The sequence below is a fragment of the Channa argus genome, chromosome 13, assembly GCF_033026475.1.
Source record: "Channa argus isolate prfri chromosome 13, Channa argus male v1.0, whole genome shotgun sequence".
NCBI classification, from domain to species: domain Eukaryota; kingdom Metazoa; phylum Chordata; class Actinopteri; order Anabantiformes; family Channidae; genus Channa; species Channa argus.
In genome coordinates, this window is record NC_090209.1 from 23,792,509 (window position 1) to 23,812,929 (window position 20,421).

At 41.4% G+C, this 20,421-nt stretch overlaps 2 protein-coding genes across 3 annotated transcripts; both read left to right on the forward strand.

The window, feature by feature from the left end:
• Positions 1 to 329: 329 nt before the first annotated feature.
• sephs3 (selenophosphate synthetase 3) lies at positions 330 to 5,925 on the forward strand. The gene is made up of 8 exons (XM_067525701.1): positions 330 to 717; positions 1,334 to 1,437; positions 2,077 to 2,184; positions 2,384 to 2,538; positions 3,430 to 3,520; positions 3,603 to 3,702; positions 3,923 to 4,135; positions 4,828 to 5,925. The coding sequence occupies exons 1-8, from the start codon at positions 441 to 443 to the stop codon at positions 5,076 to 5,078; spliced, it is 1,299 nt and encodes a 432-aa protein (XP_067381802.1). The 5' UTR covers positions 330 to 440; the 3' UTR covers positions 5,079 to 5,925.
• A 1,361-nt stretch (positions 5,926 to 7,286) lies between these two features.
• On the forward strand, positions 7,287 to 20,413 carry ap4b1 (adaptor related protein complex 4 subunit beta 1). 2 transcript variants are annotated; one of them, XM_067525696.1, is made up of 14 exons: positions 7,287 to 7,442; positions 7,728 to 7,863; positions 8,978 to 9,202; positions 9,284 to 9,414; positions 9,646 to 9,793; positions 10,849 to 11,134; positions 11,433 to 11,531; positions 13,584 to 13,695; positions 14,128 to 14,211; positions 14,324 to 14,427; positions 16,388 to 16,595; positions 16,858 to 17,172; positions 18,426 to 18,647; positions 19,949 to 20,413. In XM_067525696.1, exons 2-14 carry the CDS (start codon positions 7,751 to 7,753, stop codon positions 20,383 to 20,385), a joined length of 2,484 nt encoding a protein of 827 aa, XP_067381797.1. In that variant the 5' UTR covers positions 7,287 to 7,442; positions 7,728 to 7,750; the 3' UTR covers positions 20,386 to 20,413. The 2 variants fall into 2 exon arrangements, with proteins under 2 accessions (XP_067381797.1, XP_067381798.1); XM_067525697.1 differs by having other exon boundaries at positions 18,507 to 18,647.
• The last annotated feature ends 8 nt before the right edge of the window (positions 20,414 to 20,421 follow it).

Genomic DNA, 20,421 nt, shown 5'->3' on the forward strand with positions numbered 1-20,421 from the left:
ATAAGGATGGAGCTGGTTTTAACCCTTTATGTCATGATTAGTGGTTAATGAACAGCTGGTAAACAGCTGTCAGATACGTGCAGTGAAGAAACAAAAGTAGAACGATTCACGCCGAACTGTAGTGCAATAAAAGTAAAAGCAACAATATGTAAATACTCCAGTAAAGTACAAGTTCCTCCAAATTGTACGTATTACAACACCCAAGTAAATGTAACTACTTGCTTAACGTTTGTAAATAAAGCATAGAAGGGCGTTTACTGATTGGTTTAAAACCTTTGGATCTTTGCGAGTTTTATTTTGATGGTGAAAGACCAAACCGGAAGTCACGTTCGTTTTCGCGTTTTCCGTTTGGAGCGGCTACACGCTGCACGCAGCCCTGTGTGGTTAATCAGCGGCGAACCAGTCTGGCGTCGCGTGTTTGAGGTGGTCTTCAGGCAAGCATGTCAGTCTCAACCTCCCCGCCTCCGTCGGTAGAGGCTGCGGGAACCGAGGGCTGTTTTCCGCCCGGATACAAGCCTTTCAAACCCGAGGAGCACGGCCTGGAGCGCGGGTTCCGTCTCACAGCCTTCTCGGAGCTGAAGGGATGAGGCTGCAAGGTCCCGCAGGAGGTTCTGCTCAAACTCCTGGCGGGACTGGAGCCGGACCGGGCCGACGGGACAGAGAAGGCCGAAGACCAAGCAGCGGAGCTCGGCCAACAGTTGTCCGGTCCCCGACTCGGTGAGGAACAAATTCAAACTTAGCCCAGCTAGCTTTTAGTTAGTTAGTTAGCGAGCCTGAAGTTGCTAACCATGCTAGCTTGTGTTAACTCGTAGTTGATGAGCTCATGACAGACAGCTAAGTGTGAATAAAAGCAACTTATTTTTATGAGCATTCAACTGTAAGTTGAGGCTACACACAAATCCATACTAACGTTATCTTGCTCGGGAAGAGGGCAGGTTCCGGTACTTGTTCAATCACCAGATGCAGGTATGAGTCAGCGGAAATGTTTGGATACTTTGAGTCCAAGGTCCAAGGTTCAAGCTTCTGGTCGAACTTTTGTTTTAGTAGCTAAAAGGGTTTTGCAATGTTGAGTCGAAGATGTAAACTTCGTTTGCTGCGTCTGAGAGGCGCATCAGTCAACATTATTTCAGAATAAAGTTCGTGAGCTAGTTACACCCTCAGCACTGCAACGTTCATGTAACACAACACAATACCACTTTTATTAAACGTCACCACAGGTACACACACACCTGCTAAACCCCTCTTCGCCCCGTAAAGAGGTTGAGTTAATTAATTACAAGTTGTTGTTTTGCATTTCCAAATGTTGCACATCCTCACTGTGGTGTGTTTCCAGGTGTAGGAATGGACAGCTGTGTGATCCCTCTGAGACATGGAGGACTCTCACTGGTCCAGACCACAGACTTCTTCTACCCTCTGGTGGAGGATCCTTACATGATGGTGAGTTTCTGGGAGGCGTATTCCAGCGCCTCTGTCGAGGTTTGTCAGAAAAGTAAGTCCATTGCTGTGGTAGTAAGCTTGTCTCAAGTGAAAAGCCATCTACACATGGTTACAGCCAGGGACGTGTGCCACCCTCAGTGGGGATGGGTTCAGAAAACTATTAAGCTGCATCATAGTACATTAGAGGAACTGATGAAATTCAATCCTAAAAACTCACTGGTGTGGACCCCAAAAGATTTCATGCTGGGAGTTAACTCGGGAAACTTTGCAGATTTAAGTTTGATGGAAATGGAATTGTGTGACTCTAATGTTGTGCTTGCTAACTCCTACATCTGCCATGTGTTGTCACCGATTAACCCGGTAGCATTAATATCTGTTACTAAATGTTACTTTTATATGTGTGCACTACAGTGGTGATCCGTAATCATCTGTCTTAAAACAAAAAGTTGTGAAAATAATTCAAATGCAGCACTGGACACTTTGAAGCTAATTGTTATTGAGAGGTGAAACTTAAATGTTTTTTTACACAAGTCTTAGAAAAGAAAATCCTCAGAGGTAGGACAACAGTGCCAAATTACTTGCCTGTTTTGACCACTTGTGCTCTCTCTCTTTCTGTCTGTCTGTCTGTCTGTCTCTCAGGGCAGGATAGCGTGTGCTAATGTCCTCAGTGATCTCTACGCCATGGGTATCACAGAGTGTGACAACATGCTGATGCTGCTGAGTGTTAGCCAGAAGATGAATGACAAGGTAAGATTATGCCTGTTCACGTGGGGATTCCAAGGGGTTGACTTTGCGTTTATACATTGGCAACACTTTTGTTTTATCCTCTGCTATTGGAATTAATGCATATTTAAATGGCTGCAGTGCATAATTGTAACAGAACTCTGACTTGTGGGTTTTAAAGGTGAAGGATTCAGTCATGTGTTTGTGTGTATGTGTGACACAGGACCGTGAGCGGGTGACACCACTGATGATTCGAGGGTTTAGGGATGCAGCTGAGGAGGGGGGGACTTCTGTGACAGGTGGCCAAACGGTGATCAACCCCTGGATTATCATAGGAGGAGTAGCATCTGTTGTCTGCCAGCCTAATGAGTTCATCATGTGAGTCAGTTAACTATGTTAATGTGTTACTACATGTCACCAGGGGTCAGGTTCTTTGTTCTGAAACACGTGAAACCTGCAGTATCTACAGAACAGAAATGAGTTGAGATGGAGAGTTTGAGAGCAGCAGCTACGTTTTTAGCTTCTCAAGCTCTTTTCGTGATTTAATAAACCTTTCACCCAGTGCAGCAAGGTGGCTCACTGATGTATTTCAAATGGTTCTGTTCTGACTTTAGAGTTGAGACACATTTTATTGTGAGTTTTAGTCTCTGTGTGGGATGTTCTGAAGGTGATAACAATGTTAAAAACTAAAAAGTGTTGTTCTTTAGCTGAATTGTTTAGTTCTATTCAATGCACTATTTCAAAGGGTCACTTAGACTCATGAGCAATGTCAGAGTTCATGCCTAAACTGATGGCACCGATTATTGGCCAATCAGAGACAGGTAGGACGTCCCTGATGCTGAGTAGCTGTGTAGAAACTATGTCAGAAAAGAGTCGGCGGTCAAAACGTAATCTCCGCCAAAACCGAATAAAAACTCAAAGATGTGTCGGTTCCAGCTCTGGGTCCAAACTTGGATCGCGGTCTGCCTATTAGAGAGCGCTGATCTATATTACAGTTTAATTTTGATTTACTTTATTTTACCTTTTGTGAGTGTATGAGTTTTTGAAAACATAAAAACAAAACATGCACCACATGTTAAATCACATTGTCCCAGATATATTTATTTTCTATAAATACACAAAAGTCTAAGAAACTAAATGCATAAAGCAACCAAAAAATCCCCCTAAAGAAAAAAAGAATTCAGTACTAGCTTTGCATGTGTCATTTTCTGTATCTGTATCTGTTTTCTGTAATGAAACAAACTCTTAACAGTGTTGTTTTTGTTCTAGGCCAGATGGGGCTGTACCAGGCGATGTTTTGGTTCTGACTAAACCTCTGGGGACGCGGGTGGCTGTGAATGCTTGTCTATGGATTGATCAGGTCAGCCACTTGACTTTCCTGGGAGTGTTGTCAACATATACTGACATGTTCATTCACCTGATTTATACCTTTGTCTCACTAGCCTGAAAAGTGGAACAGGATCAAGCTAGTTGTCACCAAAGAGGAAGTTAAAGAGGCCTATCAGGAAGCCATGTTCTCCATGGCAACACTAAACCGCACAGGTAATTTTACCCTGATTTATCTGCAGGCATCACTGCACTGAGAATGTATTACCTATTTCATTTACACCACTATCTGAATTCATTCGGCCTCAAGTTCTTAAGTTTACTTTTGAGTAAGAAATAAATCACAATAACGGAGGTCTGCTTTTCAGATGGTTTGTTTATTCTAAATGTTATAAAATCCTAACTTCCTGACTACTGCTTGTGTTTTCGTGCACAGCGGCAGGTCTAATGCACAAGTTCCAGGCCCATGCTGCGACAGATGTAACAGGTTTCGGGTTGTTGGGGCACGCCAACAACCTGGCAGCACAGCAACGGAACGAGGTGGCCTTTGTCATCCACAACCTACCAATTATAGCCAAGATGGCCGCCATCAGTAAAGCCTGTGGAAACCTGTTTAACCTGCTTCAGGGCACGTCAGCAGAGACATCAGGTACGAACACTGAGCCTCACACACAATGAAAATGGGCAGTGGGGGCATTGATGTTTAATATGAGTAGCAGAATTCAGTGTCATATTATTAGGACTTAAATTGATCCGTAATCTAAATATTCTGTGTCCAGTGGAGATTAGAAGTGTTGACAAAGGTAATGATGGTGTTTGTTTGTACCAGTACTTATGTCTGTTGACTAATGACACCAACTAGTAAATGTTAGATTGCGAAATTAATGGAGGTAAACATTGTAAACCAGATATACTGGTCAGTTGAAATGGGAGAACTGGGAAGCTACAGTCAGTTACCAGGCATTCAAACAATTAAAACGTGTACGTGTGTGTTCATTAACTGAATTAGGCTAATATGAATCTAATCTGTGACCTGCAATAACATATAATATGACTTGCAGTAATTGAATACACTGCTAACACAACCCTTAATTCATTCAGAATAGCCGAAATAAAATACAGACGTCGCTGACATTTAATCACTGGCGAAGTTTAAAAAGAACAATTAACATAGAAAAAAGACACTGTCAGTAACTGATCCTCTGTCCTCTTCCCTACTGCTTTTACTGGTATGATTCACAGCTGGACAGTAACAGCTGGTGGAAGGTGTGTGTGGGTGTGTATGTTTGTGTGTCTTTAACTCATTTAACCAGTAAACCCAAAACCTCTCTTTTTCTTCAGGTGGTCTGCTGGTGTGTTTGCCCAGAGAGCAGGCAGCCAAGTTCTGCTCAGAGATGAAGAGCCAGAGCTCTGGTGCTGGAGGTCTAGGGGTGGCAGGTGGTGCATGGATAATTGGAATCGTAGAGAAAGGCGACCGTCGCGCCCGTATCATTGACAAGCCTCGCATTATCGAGGTTCCTCCACGGGGAAGCCAGGCCGCAAATCAGGATAACAGCTCCAGCAGCCCAGCTCCCAGCCCCAACTTGTCGTAGACACTGTCATTGTGTGTTTGTGTGTGTGTGAGTGTGTTTGTGTTACTGTTGCTGTTCATCTCATTTCCCTTTTCAATCAAAATGGTGAGAGCACACAGACCAAAATCGGAGTGAGTTTATCTTGTGGGAGAGGGAATGGACGGCATAAACTATTATTTATCCATATCCAAGGAGCTGCTGAAACATCCTTCACCATTTTTGAATGAAATGTAAATTTAGGGTAGTATGCTACATTACCCCACCCCCAACCCTTTTTATATAGATTTGCACTCCTCTCCTTCTTTTGCGTATTCCAAATCCACAAAGACAACTAACTTCAATGAATTTTTCTAAAAATTCTCTGCAAAAATAAATTCTTAAGAAGAAACATTCCAAATAATTCTTGCCAAATTCAGTGAATAACGAATTTCATGTGTGTGTTTGAACCTTTGCGTGAGGTGATTTGGATGTGGAACAGAGTTTGTCTTAAGCTTGTTATTTTTTTTAATTTTTTTTTTTTTTTTTGGGAAGTGAATGATTGTAAAGTCTTATGTCGGTGAATGTATCATGGGGAAAAACTTGGGCTCTGGCACCAGGCGCTGCCCACACAGGCCGGAGGAAGGCTTGAGCAGCTTCCTTTGGATCAGCTGGGTGGTCAGAATGTCGGTCTGTGCCAGCTGATTGGCCGTCCAGCACCGAGTCCCTCCCACCTTGTCCTGTTTTATGAAGCTCTGCCTTTTAAACCCCAACGGGGACCGGTGGAGTGGATGTTTGCCTTTGGATTAGGGTCGGACTTGAAATGCTGGAGGTCTAAAGCTGTGTTTGTAGATTTCCTTTTCACAATCAATAAAACCATCATCAACTCAGACTGAAATCTGGGTGTTATGTTAGTACAGTGTAAACAAACTTCACTTTTATTCTGAAGCCTGTTGAAATAGTTTGATATTAAAAAACTTCTCACAAACCTTTTTATATATTTTTATTTTTTTTGCAGCAGACAATTTTATACAGCTAATTTTCTTCTGTTATTGCAGAGTAGAATTTACTTTTAGTATTTCTAAAAATAAGCCTGTAAGAACATACAAGAAGTGTGTGTGACACAGAAGATCTGAGATGGCAATGGGGTATCTAATGTGGTGACCACTAAACTGAGGAGCCCAAAGACGAATTTCTGTCAAGTCCATTGAAATTGTAACCCAACATTGTTAGCATTTAGCAAACTGGATAGCTCCTCCATTACTCGTGATTATTATTATTATTATGGCCCTCTAAAGTTTGCAAGACAATGAAAATCAATGATCGGTCATGAGGAGCACTAACCAGCCTATGATAACACATGTCTCCTGTAGCTATTGGCAACCCCATAAAACTTTGTGTTTCATAAGTTCTGAATTTCGTAGCAAGGATTAGATTTGAGAAAAAAGCCTCAAGGATCTCAAGCCTGAAAATATCTTCAGATCCGGATAGAAATGTTGCTAAGTCCAAGGACGTGTCACTCTGTTTTAACAGGGCACCGAACACTTGAACTTGAAATTTGATTATTCCTACTCGAGCAGACGATTGTGTCCTTATATGACCCAGTCACTCGCTATTCAGTGGTGAGAAGAAAACTTTCAGGGTCTTAAGGGAAATGTGCCAGATGATGACAGTGGTGATACTCTTACTAATCCTATTGTATGCTTCATGGACAGATGTCATTGTTGTGCAGACTGAGGCATCTTACATTTGTGAGTTGTAAGAGAGGGCTTTAGAAATGCACTTAATTTGAATTGTAGGGTATAATATTATATTAAACACAAAAGAGGATCTCATAGACAGTGCTTTATAATTAAACCTCCCGGTTCAGTGTAAAGTACCCAAAACCCTACATATTCAAATACTTTGATTTCTTTATTCGTCTGTACAATGACTCTCTTGGCGCCAGGAGACAAACCCTCAGCAAGGCATAGTTACAATAATTGTAACATGCACCTACTGTTTCTCCATATGTACTTGAGTAGAAACACAATACCGCTTGCACTAAGCAATTTCAATAGACAATACAGGAACATAACTATCTGTCTTTACAACATTAAGAAATACTCAATCATATAATGATTTTTTTTCTCAATGAATACTTTTACTACTTTGCCCATAAGATTTTGGTAATATTTGAGAAGCAGGAGCTTTGCTTGAAATGGCTTATTTTGACACTGCGGTATTTGGACTTGAAAGTACTTCACGTTGCAGCGTTTTCTTCCTGTGTCAACCAGCAGGAGGCAGTACGTCATTGCGTACAGACGTTAAAAGCCGAAGAAGAAAGGAAGCGGAAGTGCGGACCGTGTAAACAATCCAGTCATCTCAAGTAGTTGTACAAGTGAAATCCCCAGTTTCAAGTGCACAAAGGTAATATTTTTCACAAAACAAACAAACAAAAAATAAGGTGTATTAACGAGTTTGGTATTTACGAAACACAGGTTGTGCCTAAATAATAAAAGTTTTTATATATGTACGATAAAAGCCATCTGTATTCAGCTCGGTAATATTGCACCAAACCGATTAAATGTCATCGTTATTTCAGTCAAACGTTCGCAGTTCCTCAATTGTGTCTCTGACCAAGCTTAATTTAATATGATGTATATTAACGGGAGAGCCACTATCATGTGTACTATGTTCTTTGTTCTGTGTCAGAGTGCGAGCTGTCAGCGACCACCATGCCTTATCTGGGCAGCGAGGACACTGTGAGGGAGCTGAGGAGAGCTCTGTCCAACCCCAATGTCCAGTCTGACCAGCTGCGCTACAGGAACACCATCCTCAAAGTCATCAGGTAAGTTAGTCCACAGACAACAGAGGTGCCCGAGGTACATTAATGCTCAAGTAAGGCGCAAGTACATGCACAAATACTTGCCTTGTGTTTGAAAATACTCCTCTACTTGTAGACGTCGTTCAGTCTTTACTTAAGTTAAAAAACAAAGAAACTGAAACACATGCTCTGGAATTTAACTTTTTGTACAAGTACTCCATTTCTGCACAGAGCCTGCTCAAATTAAGCTTTTTTTTACATTCAACTGAAAGTAAAAAAAAAGTCAGAGATCTCTGTTGTCATTCAGTAATGGCAGTTACCTTGTTGAATAGTTGGAAGTTTGTGGGCAGGCAGAATGTATTCACAAAGTTATAGTTACTTACTACACCTTTAAACAACTGGACTTGTTAATTTCTTTCAAAAGCACTTCCTTGTCAAAAGAAAAAGTTTCTTTTTTCATCAAAAGAACTTGTTCTGGATCAGCTTCCAGTGTCCAAACAATGTAATATCATAACAACATTTAATTTGTTCATTTGTTGAAAAGGTTGTTTTTGTCTAAATACCCACAAAACCAATGCCAATAGTTGTCTGCTTTTCTGTGTTAATTACCATTGTCATTTCCTGCAGCAGAAAATGTGATTAGTACATAGCCACTTGCATTGGTGTGGATTGCTGTTCTTGTTCATGTAGAACTACAGTGTGCATTTTCCTTTGCTTTCACCTAACGCTTGGATTACCCTGCTTATATTTCTAGTGAGGTCAGTCCTTTTCTGTTTCGAAAAATAGTCCTGGATTTTATTTTTAGGGGCAGTAAGCTCTCATGTTAACAGTGACGTCTGGTTCCTTTTTTTCCTGGGACCCACTCTGTTTAACTTTAAGCGCTGTCTGGGAATACTCACAAAACATACCCTCTGTCTGTTCTTTGTCTTGCCAATGATTTGTTTACTATATTTCCATATTTGTCCATGTCACGTCATCTCTTTTCCCATTTTGCCCTACTGATCTCTTTCCTCTGCTCTGTCCACAACAGCTGTCTCCCAAATATTGCTGTCTTTACTCTTTCTTCTCTCTTTTTCCAAACTCCCTATTCTGCCTTTTCCCGATATGTGACCTTTTGTCCCTACTCTGTCTGTCTTAGGGCGATGTCTCAGGGTGTGAATGTATCTGGTCTGTTCAGTGAGATGGTAAAAGCATGTGCCACAGTGGACATAGTCCAGAAGAAACTGGTATATGTTTTCCTGTGTTCCTACGCAACTTTAAACCCAGAGCTGTCTCTGCTGGTCATCAACACACTGAGAAAAGACTGTAAGGATCCAAACCCCATGGTCCGCAGTCTTGCCCTGAGGAACATGACCAACCTTAGGTGAGATGCAGAACAGTACAAGCTTTTACATTGGTCTGTGATTACTGGAATAGTTTTTGACTGTGTCTCTGTGTGTTCCAGGTTACCCAGTCTGGTGGAGTACGTGGTGCAGCCTCTGACAGCGGGACTGAGGGACAGAGCAGCTTGCGTTCGACGAGTGGCCGTTCTCGGCTGGGCCAAACTACACAAGCTCCAACCCAACTCTGAGATAGGTGTGTTGAGAATAGATAGATTTCTTGTTTTAATTTGTTCTTTGTATGAAGTATGTATATGTCATTCACTGACGTGGTGATGTAATAAAATCTCACCTGCTTGTAATGGGTTTGACAAAGGCAGAGAGTTTCACTACAAGCCGTCCAGTCATTATTGCCTGCATACCTATATTTATTTTATTCTCTTTGTAAATGCTTCCACAAACCTTGTTTGTACCGTGAATGTTCCAGATGCAGCAGTGGTGAACGAGCTGTACAGCCTGCTGAGGGACCCCGACCCAGTGGTGATCGTGAACTGCCTCCGAGCTTTGGAGGAGATCCTGAAAGAGGAGGGGGGAGTCGCTATCAACAAACCCATCACCCATCACCTTCTCAACAGGTTGAAACCAGAGTTAGAACATCAGAGAATCAGAATACAATAAGTACCGTTTCCACAGTAACACAGATCATTATCCTTTCCTAATTATAAGGTAAGGATAATGCAGTGTGTGTAAACTTGTGTCCTTGACTCCTCATGTAGGATAATATTAGGACAGTCACTTTGTTCATTACTGCTAGAAATGTTTTATTACTATGCCACTGGAGTCAGCAGCAGGTAGTTTTGCCAGCCTTTCTCTTTTCAAATATAAAAGACTACTAGAACCCTTTATTTCATGCTATTTAGTGCATTAATATTTTTGTTATGTACAGAACTGTGGACATGCTCAACTTAAGCTGACCTGTTTTTTTCTAGCACTGAAATTCACCGTACAGGTATCAGTGTCTATTCGTTTTTTTCTCCTAATTTTACTTATTAAAACGTCGAACTATTCTTCAAAGGATACATAAGACTAGCAGCATGTCCATAGTATAAACAAATCCCATAAAATGAATAAAACCAACAGTACTTTCTGACCTGCTGCCGATCATCTTAAAAAAAAAAAAAACTGGACACAATTGGGAGCTGTCACTCAACAGTCTCAGTAATTTCCTGAAACAGCTTGTCACGCTGATTCAATCACTCCAACAGGAGGACATCATTTGTGGGGGACTATTTTCAGCTGCAGAATAATCCATATTTGGTGCCCTAGTGAATATTTGGGGCAGCAGGAAAGTGATTGTGTCAAAATAAACTGCGATGAACTTACAGTGAGATACAGTACAGCTGCATGGCTCATTCATTTCTCGTATGTGTGCTTTTTGAGGATTTTTTGATAGAACATTATCATTATTATTTCTTTTTATACTGGATGTGTAACTTTAGTGAAAAACAGATGCAACACTAAACTGTATCTTGACATCAGCTGAACGGGAACAACTCCAGTTCCAGCTCTTAATGTTAAAATATATTCAGTTCGTTGTTCATATTTGTAAAATGTATCACAGTTAACATCTGACTTCTGTAGTACACACGGCTTTCACTGTTATGAGGTTGAAGTCAGTCTTTTCATCCAGGCTGAAGGATTGTGATGTTTGGGGTCAGTGTGAAATACTAAAGATCCTCCAGCGCTACCGGCCTCTGTCTGAGGACGAGCTCTTTGACATTCTGTCCCTGCTGGATGCTTCCCTGGTCAGCCCGCACCCTCCAGTAATGGCCGCCACCCTCAGCCTTTTCTTCAGCCTCTGTTCCAGCTTGCCAGCTGTCAGCCTGGCTGCTCTGGAGCGAGTTCGTGGACCTCTGCTTGCCGCCTGTGGGAGCGTGTCAAGAGAGATGAGGTTCACAGCTCTCTGCCACATACAGGTCAGTGTGAATTATTCACATTTGGAAAGATATGGGTGTGAATGTATGCGAGTTATAAATGGTTGTTAAAAGAGAGGTAGAAAACGAAACCTAAATGCAAACAACAGTGCTTATTTTGTCTGGCTGTTGACTGCACGAAATGCTTTGCATAGCAAAGCATTATCGTGCGTGTATGTTGGCAAACTAGCCCATAGATACACAGTGCTTTATTTACTTTTCATTGTCAGTGTAAATATGATGAAAGATGCATGTGTGAAAACAGACTGAGAAATAAAATTGTGACTTTGTCTTTCTCCAGTTGCTGCTGCGTTCTGTCCCTGGCCTGATGGGCGAACACTACAAACGTTTCTTTTGCGGCTACGCTGAACCGGCCTACATCAAGCAAAGGAAGATGCAGGTGATGCCTTATTGATTCAGCATTGCAATTTCTTCAGTCGAAAAGGTCTTTATTGTGACCTCTTTCATTTGTTATTCTGTAATAAGTTGTTCTTTTTCTACACCAGAGCTGTGATTTTTTTTTTTTTTGCATTTTGTACTGCATTAAAACAGGAGTGTTACTGTGCCTATGCCACTATAATGAACCTAATGAACTGACAAAGTATACAGAGTACAGTACAAGCAGTATTTTTTTTTTTTTTGTCCTTTCGGCTTATCCTGTGAGTTCAGGGTCGCCACAGCGGATCATTGTCCGCATGTTGATTTGGCACAGTTTTTACGCCGGATGCCCTTCCTGACGCAAACCTCCCCAATTTCTACCGGGCTTGGACCTGTACTGCACAGCTGCTAAAATCCCTTCCTAGTAGTGCAGAAATGCTCACGTGTTGCCATGGTTACCAAATTATTTGCTTATACATAACCTATTCAGGAAAATCATAAGATTGTTTACAGAGCAGTTCAGCAGGGGAAGTTAATGTAGTTAAGACTTGTAATTTGTCCTAAAATCGCGTATGTACCATCAAGACTCCCGTTGACGGTTCGTTTGCTTTCGGATCACAAAAAAACTACACAAGAATGCACTTGGAACGAATTAGTCCTTGTTCTCCAGGGGTTAGGATTAAATCAGATCAGACTTCCAGTTTTAGAGATGACACATCTGCTGAAACAACAACTGTTGGATCACTTCAAGAGGGTGAGAGAGAGAGAGAGAGAGAGAGAGACAGAGAGAGAGAGAACGAAAGCACTCTTAGAGTTGTGTTCCATCTGATCTGAAACAATCTGTGCATATCATTTATGATTACCTTAGAACACACGAGCTATACTACCTCAGGATTTGATTTAACTGAACTAGACAGGCTATGTGCGAAGGAGCTCTTAATATTCACAGTATTTGAATTATTCAAATTCTCATGTAAAGGTGACTGGCAACGCTTCAAACTAGATTCAGTCAAAACCTCATTCAAGTTTAGTTAATAGGTGCAATTTTACACATGAAACTTCATTGTCAAAAAGTACTAGGCAGCCCGTAGTATAATGTACTCTGTGGCCTTGTTCAAGTCCAGAAAATAACACAGTTTGGCAGTGTGCAAAGTAGATGTACACAAAATCGACATGAGGGTGATGTCTGTTTTCCCATCCCGCTCTCAGTTGGAAAACCATGTTCAAAATGTTGATCAATTCCGTTAACTATTAACAATTCGTCTTTTTAGCCAGTTTGGTAGCTAAATGTTTCTCTAGTGTGATCAGCATTTGCCTGCTTGTAAGAATAAGTGTAGGCACAAATTAAACATGGCGGGTGATTCACTGGCTGCCACAATGCTCATTAGCAGCAAACGGTTCACAAAGTCTGTGCTGTCGGCAAGACCTGCCCTGGTGCCTTTGAAGGATCGGAGGTTTTGATATGAATATTTTATATCAATGTTACTGTTACTGAATATATTATTTCACTGTTTTAACCCTTTTCTGGATATATATTTAAAGCTAACCTGGGGGCGGCAGTGGCCACCTACCGACTATAGGGTTGGAGGTTTGCACCCTGTCCCTCCTGATCAAAAGTGTCCCTGGGCAAGACACTGACGTCTGCTCTGTGACATTAATTGCATAATGTAGCCCAGTTTTTCATCATTCTCTGCTGTTTGTAATTTAACCCTCAGACTCTCTCATAGCTACATGGGGAGTCAAGGGCCCATGTGTAAACATACTGTATTTTTAGTATTCTTGTTGTGATTTGTAATGTGGTGGGTCATCTTACAGCTTAACCTGTTTTTCCATATGTGATTTATGCAAAACTTAAAAATGTTGCAACATAATGTTTTCTCCTTTTTTAACATCGCCTACACCTACAAGCAGCCAGGCGAATGAGCGTTTGAAGCTAATGCTTTGACCTCCGACTGTATGAAATGCAATACTAAATCACTGTGCCTCATTTACCATCAACCACAGTTCCTACTCAGTATTAGCAGTAGGAGTCCGGTACCTTAGTCATCATGAAGGTAACGCTGCGTGTTTGCAGGTGCTGGTGGAGCTTGTGAATGATGAGAATGTCGTCATGCTGCTGGATGAGTTGAAAGGATACTGTACTGATGTCAACACCGACACATCTCAGGCTGCAATCTCAGCTATAGGTAGGAAAATAAATAACCATCACTTATTATGTGAGAGTACAGTGCATTACGAAACAGATGCTCTCTGTCTATTAATTGTCTTCAGGCTTTTGGACGTTTTTTCCCTTTTGTTTTATCACAACAGACACTTAATGGCCATGTGGGTAAATACTGGTTCTAGGCACTTTATGTCTCTATTACAATGCAATGCAGACTCATCCAATCGGTCTTTTTTCACATTGCTTATTCTTGTAGCTCACAGTAACACACTCTAAGAAGACTGGATTTCAGCAGTCCCACACCCTTAATTAGTTTTATTTTATTTTTATTTATTTATGTTATGACTCACTTATATATTGTGCAGGCTTTTGTTTGGTTTGGTTCTCATCATGCAGCGACATCGGTGTTAGATTTCACTCATGTTCTGTGTTATCCCGATTGGCCTGGATACAGGTCGCATTGGACGGAGCTACAGCGACCGATGTCTAGAGATCCTTACTGGACTGCTGGGGCTCAAGCAGGAGCACATCACTTCTGGTAAAACTCAATCCTGCAACACAGTCAGTCAGTTGGCCTTTACAGCTGTTCTTTGAAATGAGCACAGCACAATAGACTCACTCGCCATCTCTCTTTCCCCCTGACTCTTCAGCCGTGGTGCAGACAATGCGTGACCTGGTCTGGGTGTGTCCTCAGTGTAGCGATACTGTGTGTTTGGCTCTCGAGGGCTGTGAGGAGACACTGCAGGACAGCCAGGTCAGACCCCAGCTTACGTTGCTGCCTCACACTCATATTGTGTTAAAGGATATAAAAATATTTGCATGATTTATTTGAGTTAAAGTAGAAGTTGCAGAATTTAAAAAAAAAACAAACAAAAAAAACGTGAACACACAGGTTCTACATCACAAGTGTAATCTTTAGCTCAGCTACAGTTCAGCGAGGAACACAAACCACAGCAACTGTTCATTTATGTTACAAAGTTGTAATTGGTTTCAGTTTTACAAAATAATGGGTCATTTATTTCCCCCACTATAACCTTCTTATGGCTGCTGTGAGTGAGATAAGGCGAGTGGCACGTTGCAAACACTACCTATGACACAAACCCTATGACTCCAGCTTGTTGCACCTCTTTCATAAAGGAAATCACTGTCTCAGAGTCAAGACATGTGAGAGACATGTGATGTTCCACCACTTTAGGTAATAAAATGCTGTGTATTATATTTTGGTATTATTACCACAAAATGATATAGGACATCTTTAGGGCACTTTATTAATATAATAAGGTCTGTAGCACTTATGAGTATTTTCAATACATTCTCCTTCTTAATATGTTACTTTTTCCCTTTAACTTTTAACTTTTTTTAACTTAACTTTTAACTGTTTAGTAATTATGCCTACTAAGTATTTTTATGCACTGTATAATCCAAATACTGAACATACAAAAAAATATGACCTTTTAATTAAATTTATCTAAAAATTTTAACAAGGGCAAAAAAAGTCAAATATTTATCCCCAAAAAGTACAATACGTGAGAAAATATACGTAGTTACATTTCACCAATGCTCCTTGGTTGGGTCCCTGTGCTCACGTTTGAAATTCATTCAGGATTACTGTACATCCATTGGAGTATAAATGGTAGCTCCTACGCAGTGAATCAGTATTTTGTTATTTGTTAAATGATCTTCGTCCTACATGCTAATTAAAAAAAATATGACTAATGTGGCCAAAGGCTCTTTAGTGGTTAGACTTTGTTATGTCGGTGAATGAACAGATCAAAAAAGATGGTGCCGCCTGTAACACAGAAGCTATATTTAGTGTTGTGAACTAAATGCCATATATTCTGTTCCCCTCAGCCTTCAGCTGTGCCTCTTTTTCTGTGTGTTTCTACTTTGCATTTTCATGTCCAAATGTTGAACAAGGTTTACACAGCTGAACCATGTACAGTACGTTGATTTTGTTTGCTCAGCCTCATTTTTGCAAAATAGCACAAAGTCAAATTAGTGAAGGTAAATGCTTGTGAACTTTGGCTCTGGTTTGATTTGGTTTGAACTTGGTTTGTAGCAGTGAAACAAGTACAGTATCCAAAATTGTGGGGTTTTTTTTGTTTTGTTTTTTTGTAAAGCAGTAGTATGTCATGATTGAACTACTCCAGTACAAGTAAAATTCCTGCATAGGATACTAAAGGTATTTGTAGTATGAGGTGTAAGTGGAAGCACTTGCCTAAGAAATGTTCCACCCCACACAGACGCACCACTTCCAATTCTACTTCAAGTTGAAGTTTTGAAGTAAAGTTTACTTAAAGTGCGAAAGTGTAAATCTACTTTGCACACTGCCAGCTCTTATTTGAGTCCATACTGTTCTGCTAAAACATAAAATAAAATTCCAGTGTGAGAACTGGTTACGTTCTGCATATGATCTTTGTTGTTGTTGTTATTGGCTCTGTACGACACAGTTTGCGATTTCTAAATTATAAAAAAAATCGGAAATCGGAAAAAGAAAATCTAATAAAAGTTTGTTTCCTTGTTTTTTGTTCTTTCAATCTGTCTGTCTGTCTTGTTCTCCCGCCTTTTAGTGCAGCTGTTTGGATCATATATAAATAGCTTCACCTTGAGAGAGGGATGACATTTAAACCGGCCTTTGCAGGTTGCTGTTTACAGTCGATATACAGCGGATCTGACGTAGTTGCTCCACTGACCCACCGTTCCTCTTTCCCTAGGGCAGGCAGGCCTTGCTTTGGCTGTTGGGCGTGTACGGGGAGCGAGTGTCCAGTGCCCCCTACACGTTGGAGCTGTTTATTGATGGAGTGAGGAGCGAAGCCTCTTTGGGGGTCAAGATGGAGCTGCTGACAGCCACCATGAGGCTGTTTTTATGCCGGCCGGCTGAGACACAGGACATGCTTGGAAGACTGCTGCACTATTGCATCGGTAGTTTGTGTGTGTGTGGGTGTGGGTGTGTGCTTGTATTTGTTAGCTAATTAGGGCCAAAAAAGAACCTGTGGGTGAAGTGAAGACATGTTTATGGGTTTGAGGGTTAAAATAAGGTTTTCGTCATTCGTCATTCGTTTAGGTGTGATGATTAGAGTCAGAGTAATAGTAGGTAATGCATTATGTCAATGAAAAGCCGAACAAGAATAGAAATACAAACCTGTTAGAAAGAGGTCATTGTTTATGCCCTTGTGTCTTTCAGAGGAGGAAACAGACATGTGCGTACGTGACCAAGCAATTCTCTACTACCGCCTGTTGCATTGTGGAATAGAAGAAACCCAAAAGGTCGTCCAGGGTCGGAAGTCAGACCCTTCACTTGGTGTTCTGATTGGCCGCCCCGCGGAGAGCATCTCCCACTGGGCACACACCTTCAACACTCTGGAGCCCCTGAGGCAGGGCGCTGTAGAGACAGAGTCCTCCAGCAAAGAAAGCCCTGAACATGTGACCTTTGACCCCCAGCCTTACGCTGACCTCTCATATACACTGAACTGTAGCGACGCTGAGAAGGTTCAATCAGGTGAGTGATGGCAGCTAGTAAAGGTGTTATATTGTATACTTAAGAATAAAAAATTTCTCCCAGCACTTCTGCCACGACACATCTTCAACTGTACAAATCTTCACCAAGGACAGTTGGATTTTTCTGTTCGTGGACCTTACAATTTGGATTTAATGTGAATTTCAGTCTCTGCTGCATCGGTGAGGAGTCACTGCAATATCACCGGTGATTCAGTCTCACATTCTTCACCTTCTCCTCACTAACCTGCAGTAAAGAGGGAGGTAGTGTTATTTTGTGCAATAAAGTGGAGGCTGGGTTCCGTGTATTAGCTACAGAATTATCTTCATGATCACTTGAGGAGATCTGAGGCTCAGTGCCATTTGCAGCAAACATTTTTGAACATTCGTAAAAACTTTATTTCAAAAAAACCCATTGGGGATTGTGTAATGTTCAAGATTATTAAAGTCTGTCAGCGTGGACAGTTTCTCCTACTTATCTGGCACTGAGATGCATTAAAAACAAACTCCGTCTCTGTTTGATCACGTCATTACCTGCTTTAGGCAGATGGGGAGAAGAATGGATCTTTTTGCTTGCATGTAAACGCTGTATCACATGCCTTTATTTCCTGCTTATTTAGATGCACCAGTGAACGTAATGTCGAATAAATTCTGATCTGCATAGATTTTGAACCACACTGCTGTTTAATCTGCATTCACTGCTTGACAGAACAGAAGTTGCTGGAGACTATGAAGGTTGCAGCAAATAATTCCACTGAGTCACTTGCCCCTTTGCTAGTTGCTGGTATTTCTGTTTTTTTCCCCCCCACTTTGTTTACAGGTTTACATGCCCACGGTTTTGTAACTAGCATGAAAATAGATGAACCCATGAAGCCTCGAACCAAAAACTGTAGTGTTTTTTTTACCATAATTGTAACAGTTTAGAGCATTTTCTTGATGTCCTGTGTGGCAGCTACTGTTCCTTTTACTGCACACAATGACGAGGCACAATCAGACATGAGCACTTGTACCCAATTTTATAACGTGCAGCAATGGTTGAGATGTTTCGGTGGGGACCAGAGTGGTGAACACTGACAGAGCAATATGGCCAAAATCGAGAGTCACAGTGTCAGCACTCAGAAGAACATATTCTAGAGCAAGAGTGACGCATCATCTGCCTCTTCTCAGCCTTGGCACACAATTGAAGCAGCCCAGCATCTCCCTTTAACCTTCTCCTCCCTCCCTCTCGCTACTATTCTGCTGCTGCTTTTACTCCAGCCTTTCCTTCTGTCCCTTCCTTCCTCCTAGCGTTCCCCTCATGTTCCTGTCTTTCTCCCCCCCTACCCGTGTCCTCTCCAGGCGCACGCAGTGCCAGTCGGCGTACAGACTCCTCTGCTGATGTCCCGGCTTCCAGCGTCAGTTTGTCCCTCTCCCCGGCCCTCAGCCCGGAGGAGTTTGAGCGCCTGTGGATGCAGCGACAGGCTTTGCATGCTGAACAAGGTAATTAAATGCAAAGGAGGACATACTGTAGACAATCCCCATGCATCCCAGAGATTGTTTTGTGCTGAAAACCTCTTTTTGTGAGCCAGGAGATGCAGGATGCAGGAGCAAACTGGCCTGGCCTGTCGTAAACACTGCAAAACCAGTGTAACATTGCCACTAGAAGATTCTATCAAAGGACATTTGCTCTATTGCTGCACTTAAATACAAATGGAATGTTTAACAATTTAACATTATTTAACAATTATCTGATCGTTTTAATTATTACTTGACAAATTTGAGACCTTTTCTGTCTAAAAACATATTCTCTTACAAAACTGTTATGATTCTTTTTGGATTTAGCTTGTAGCAAGTAGAGCTTAAATGACAGATAATTAATTAGTAACTGTTCGTCATTCATTTTTATTTAACAGTGACAAACATTTTAAATTGCAAGCTGAATAATTCAGGTGCATAATTGCTATCATTTAGGTCCTCCATAATCTGCTATTAAAATACTGTTTGCACATTAATGCATTAGTAAGTATCATTTACAATTTTTACAACTTTGTGTGCATTTGACTGTATTTGAATCACTTTTCTAGGAGGCTTTTACTTGTAATGGAGTGGGCTGTTACTTTGCGTCTTTATATTTCTGTGAAAATCATAAACCCAAGTTTAATTTTAACTGGAGGAGATAAAAGTTTGTACAGGTAACAGTAATATTCCGTATCTCATTTTGCAAGATAACTTATCATATACAAACCACACATTGCACATCCGTTAAATGTAACTGTAATATGACATCAAACCAAGTAAATGGGTAAAAGAGGCAAAGAAGCTCGAGTGTTCCAGATAAGATAATGCAAAGAATGTTGCTAAACCATCTGCAATTTGCCTCATGTCTGCAGAGCTACTATGGACGCATTGAAGATAAGACAAGGCCTTAACCTCCTTAACTTTTAACCCGGGTATCATATTGCTGCTTATGCGCTCTAAACAGCTAAACCTCCTAGAGAGTCAGTTGGGGTGTGGAGCGTCAGCTCCCATTGTTAGGTTTATCCTGTTGGCTCGAGCAGCCATAAAGACTGTCTCTCTTTCTTTTTTTATGTCTTCAGAGTTGTGTCTATGAATAAACCAGCCAACAAACCCACCTTACAACCGCACCTGGCAGTGGGGTTCTTTCCTTTTTTGTGTTTTTTTTATTAAATGTGTCTCATCTAGTGAATACAATAACCATTACATTGGGGGAAATGCCTGTGGGACATCCGTAGCATTTCTTGACATTTAAAAGACATTTCACCTTGTTTTGTTGCGGCTAGGTGCGGAGACAATGAAAGAAGAGGATTACGCGTGCGTGGAAGAAAGTGTCCAGTGCTCTGCAGTACCTCACTGTTCCCCACAAAGCCTCCAGGCTGCGATGCAGCTGGTCAACATCCAGACGATGGCCTTCACGCCGCCACACACACTCCCCTGGAGGGTGTACCTGTACACCCACACCCACTTTGCATGCTCTGATGACAGCACGCTCATACTGGGGGAGCTGCTGTACACTGGAGATGAAGGGAAATTAGGGGAGGGCATGGAGGATGAACAGGTGAAAGAGGAAGCATCTGAAAGGCCGATCGGGACAGAGACTGCCAGAAAAGAAGAAGAGGAGGGAATAAAAGTTACTCTCAAACAGCAACCAAGAGATGACAAAGCTTTGAAGGGGTTTCTCTCCATCCTCACCACTGTGCTGCACACACTGTCTGCTTAAATGTGCATTAAACACATGCAAACACAAATTATTCAA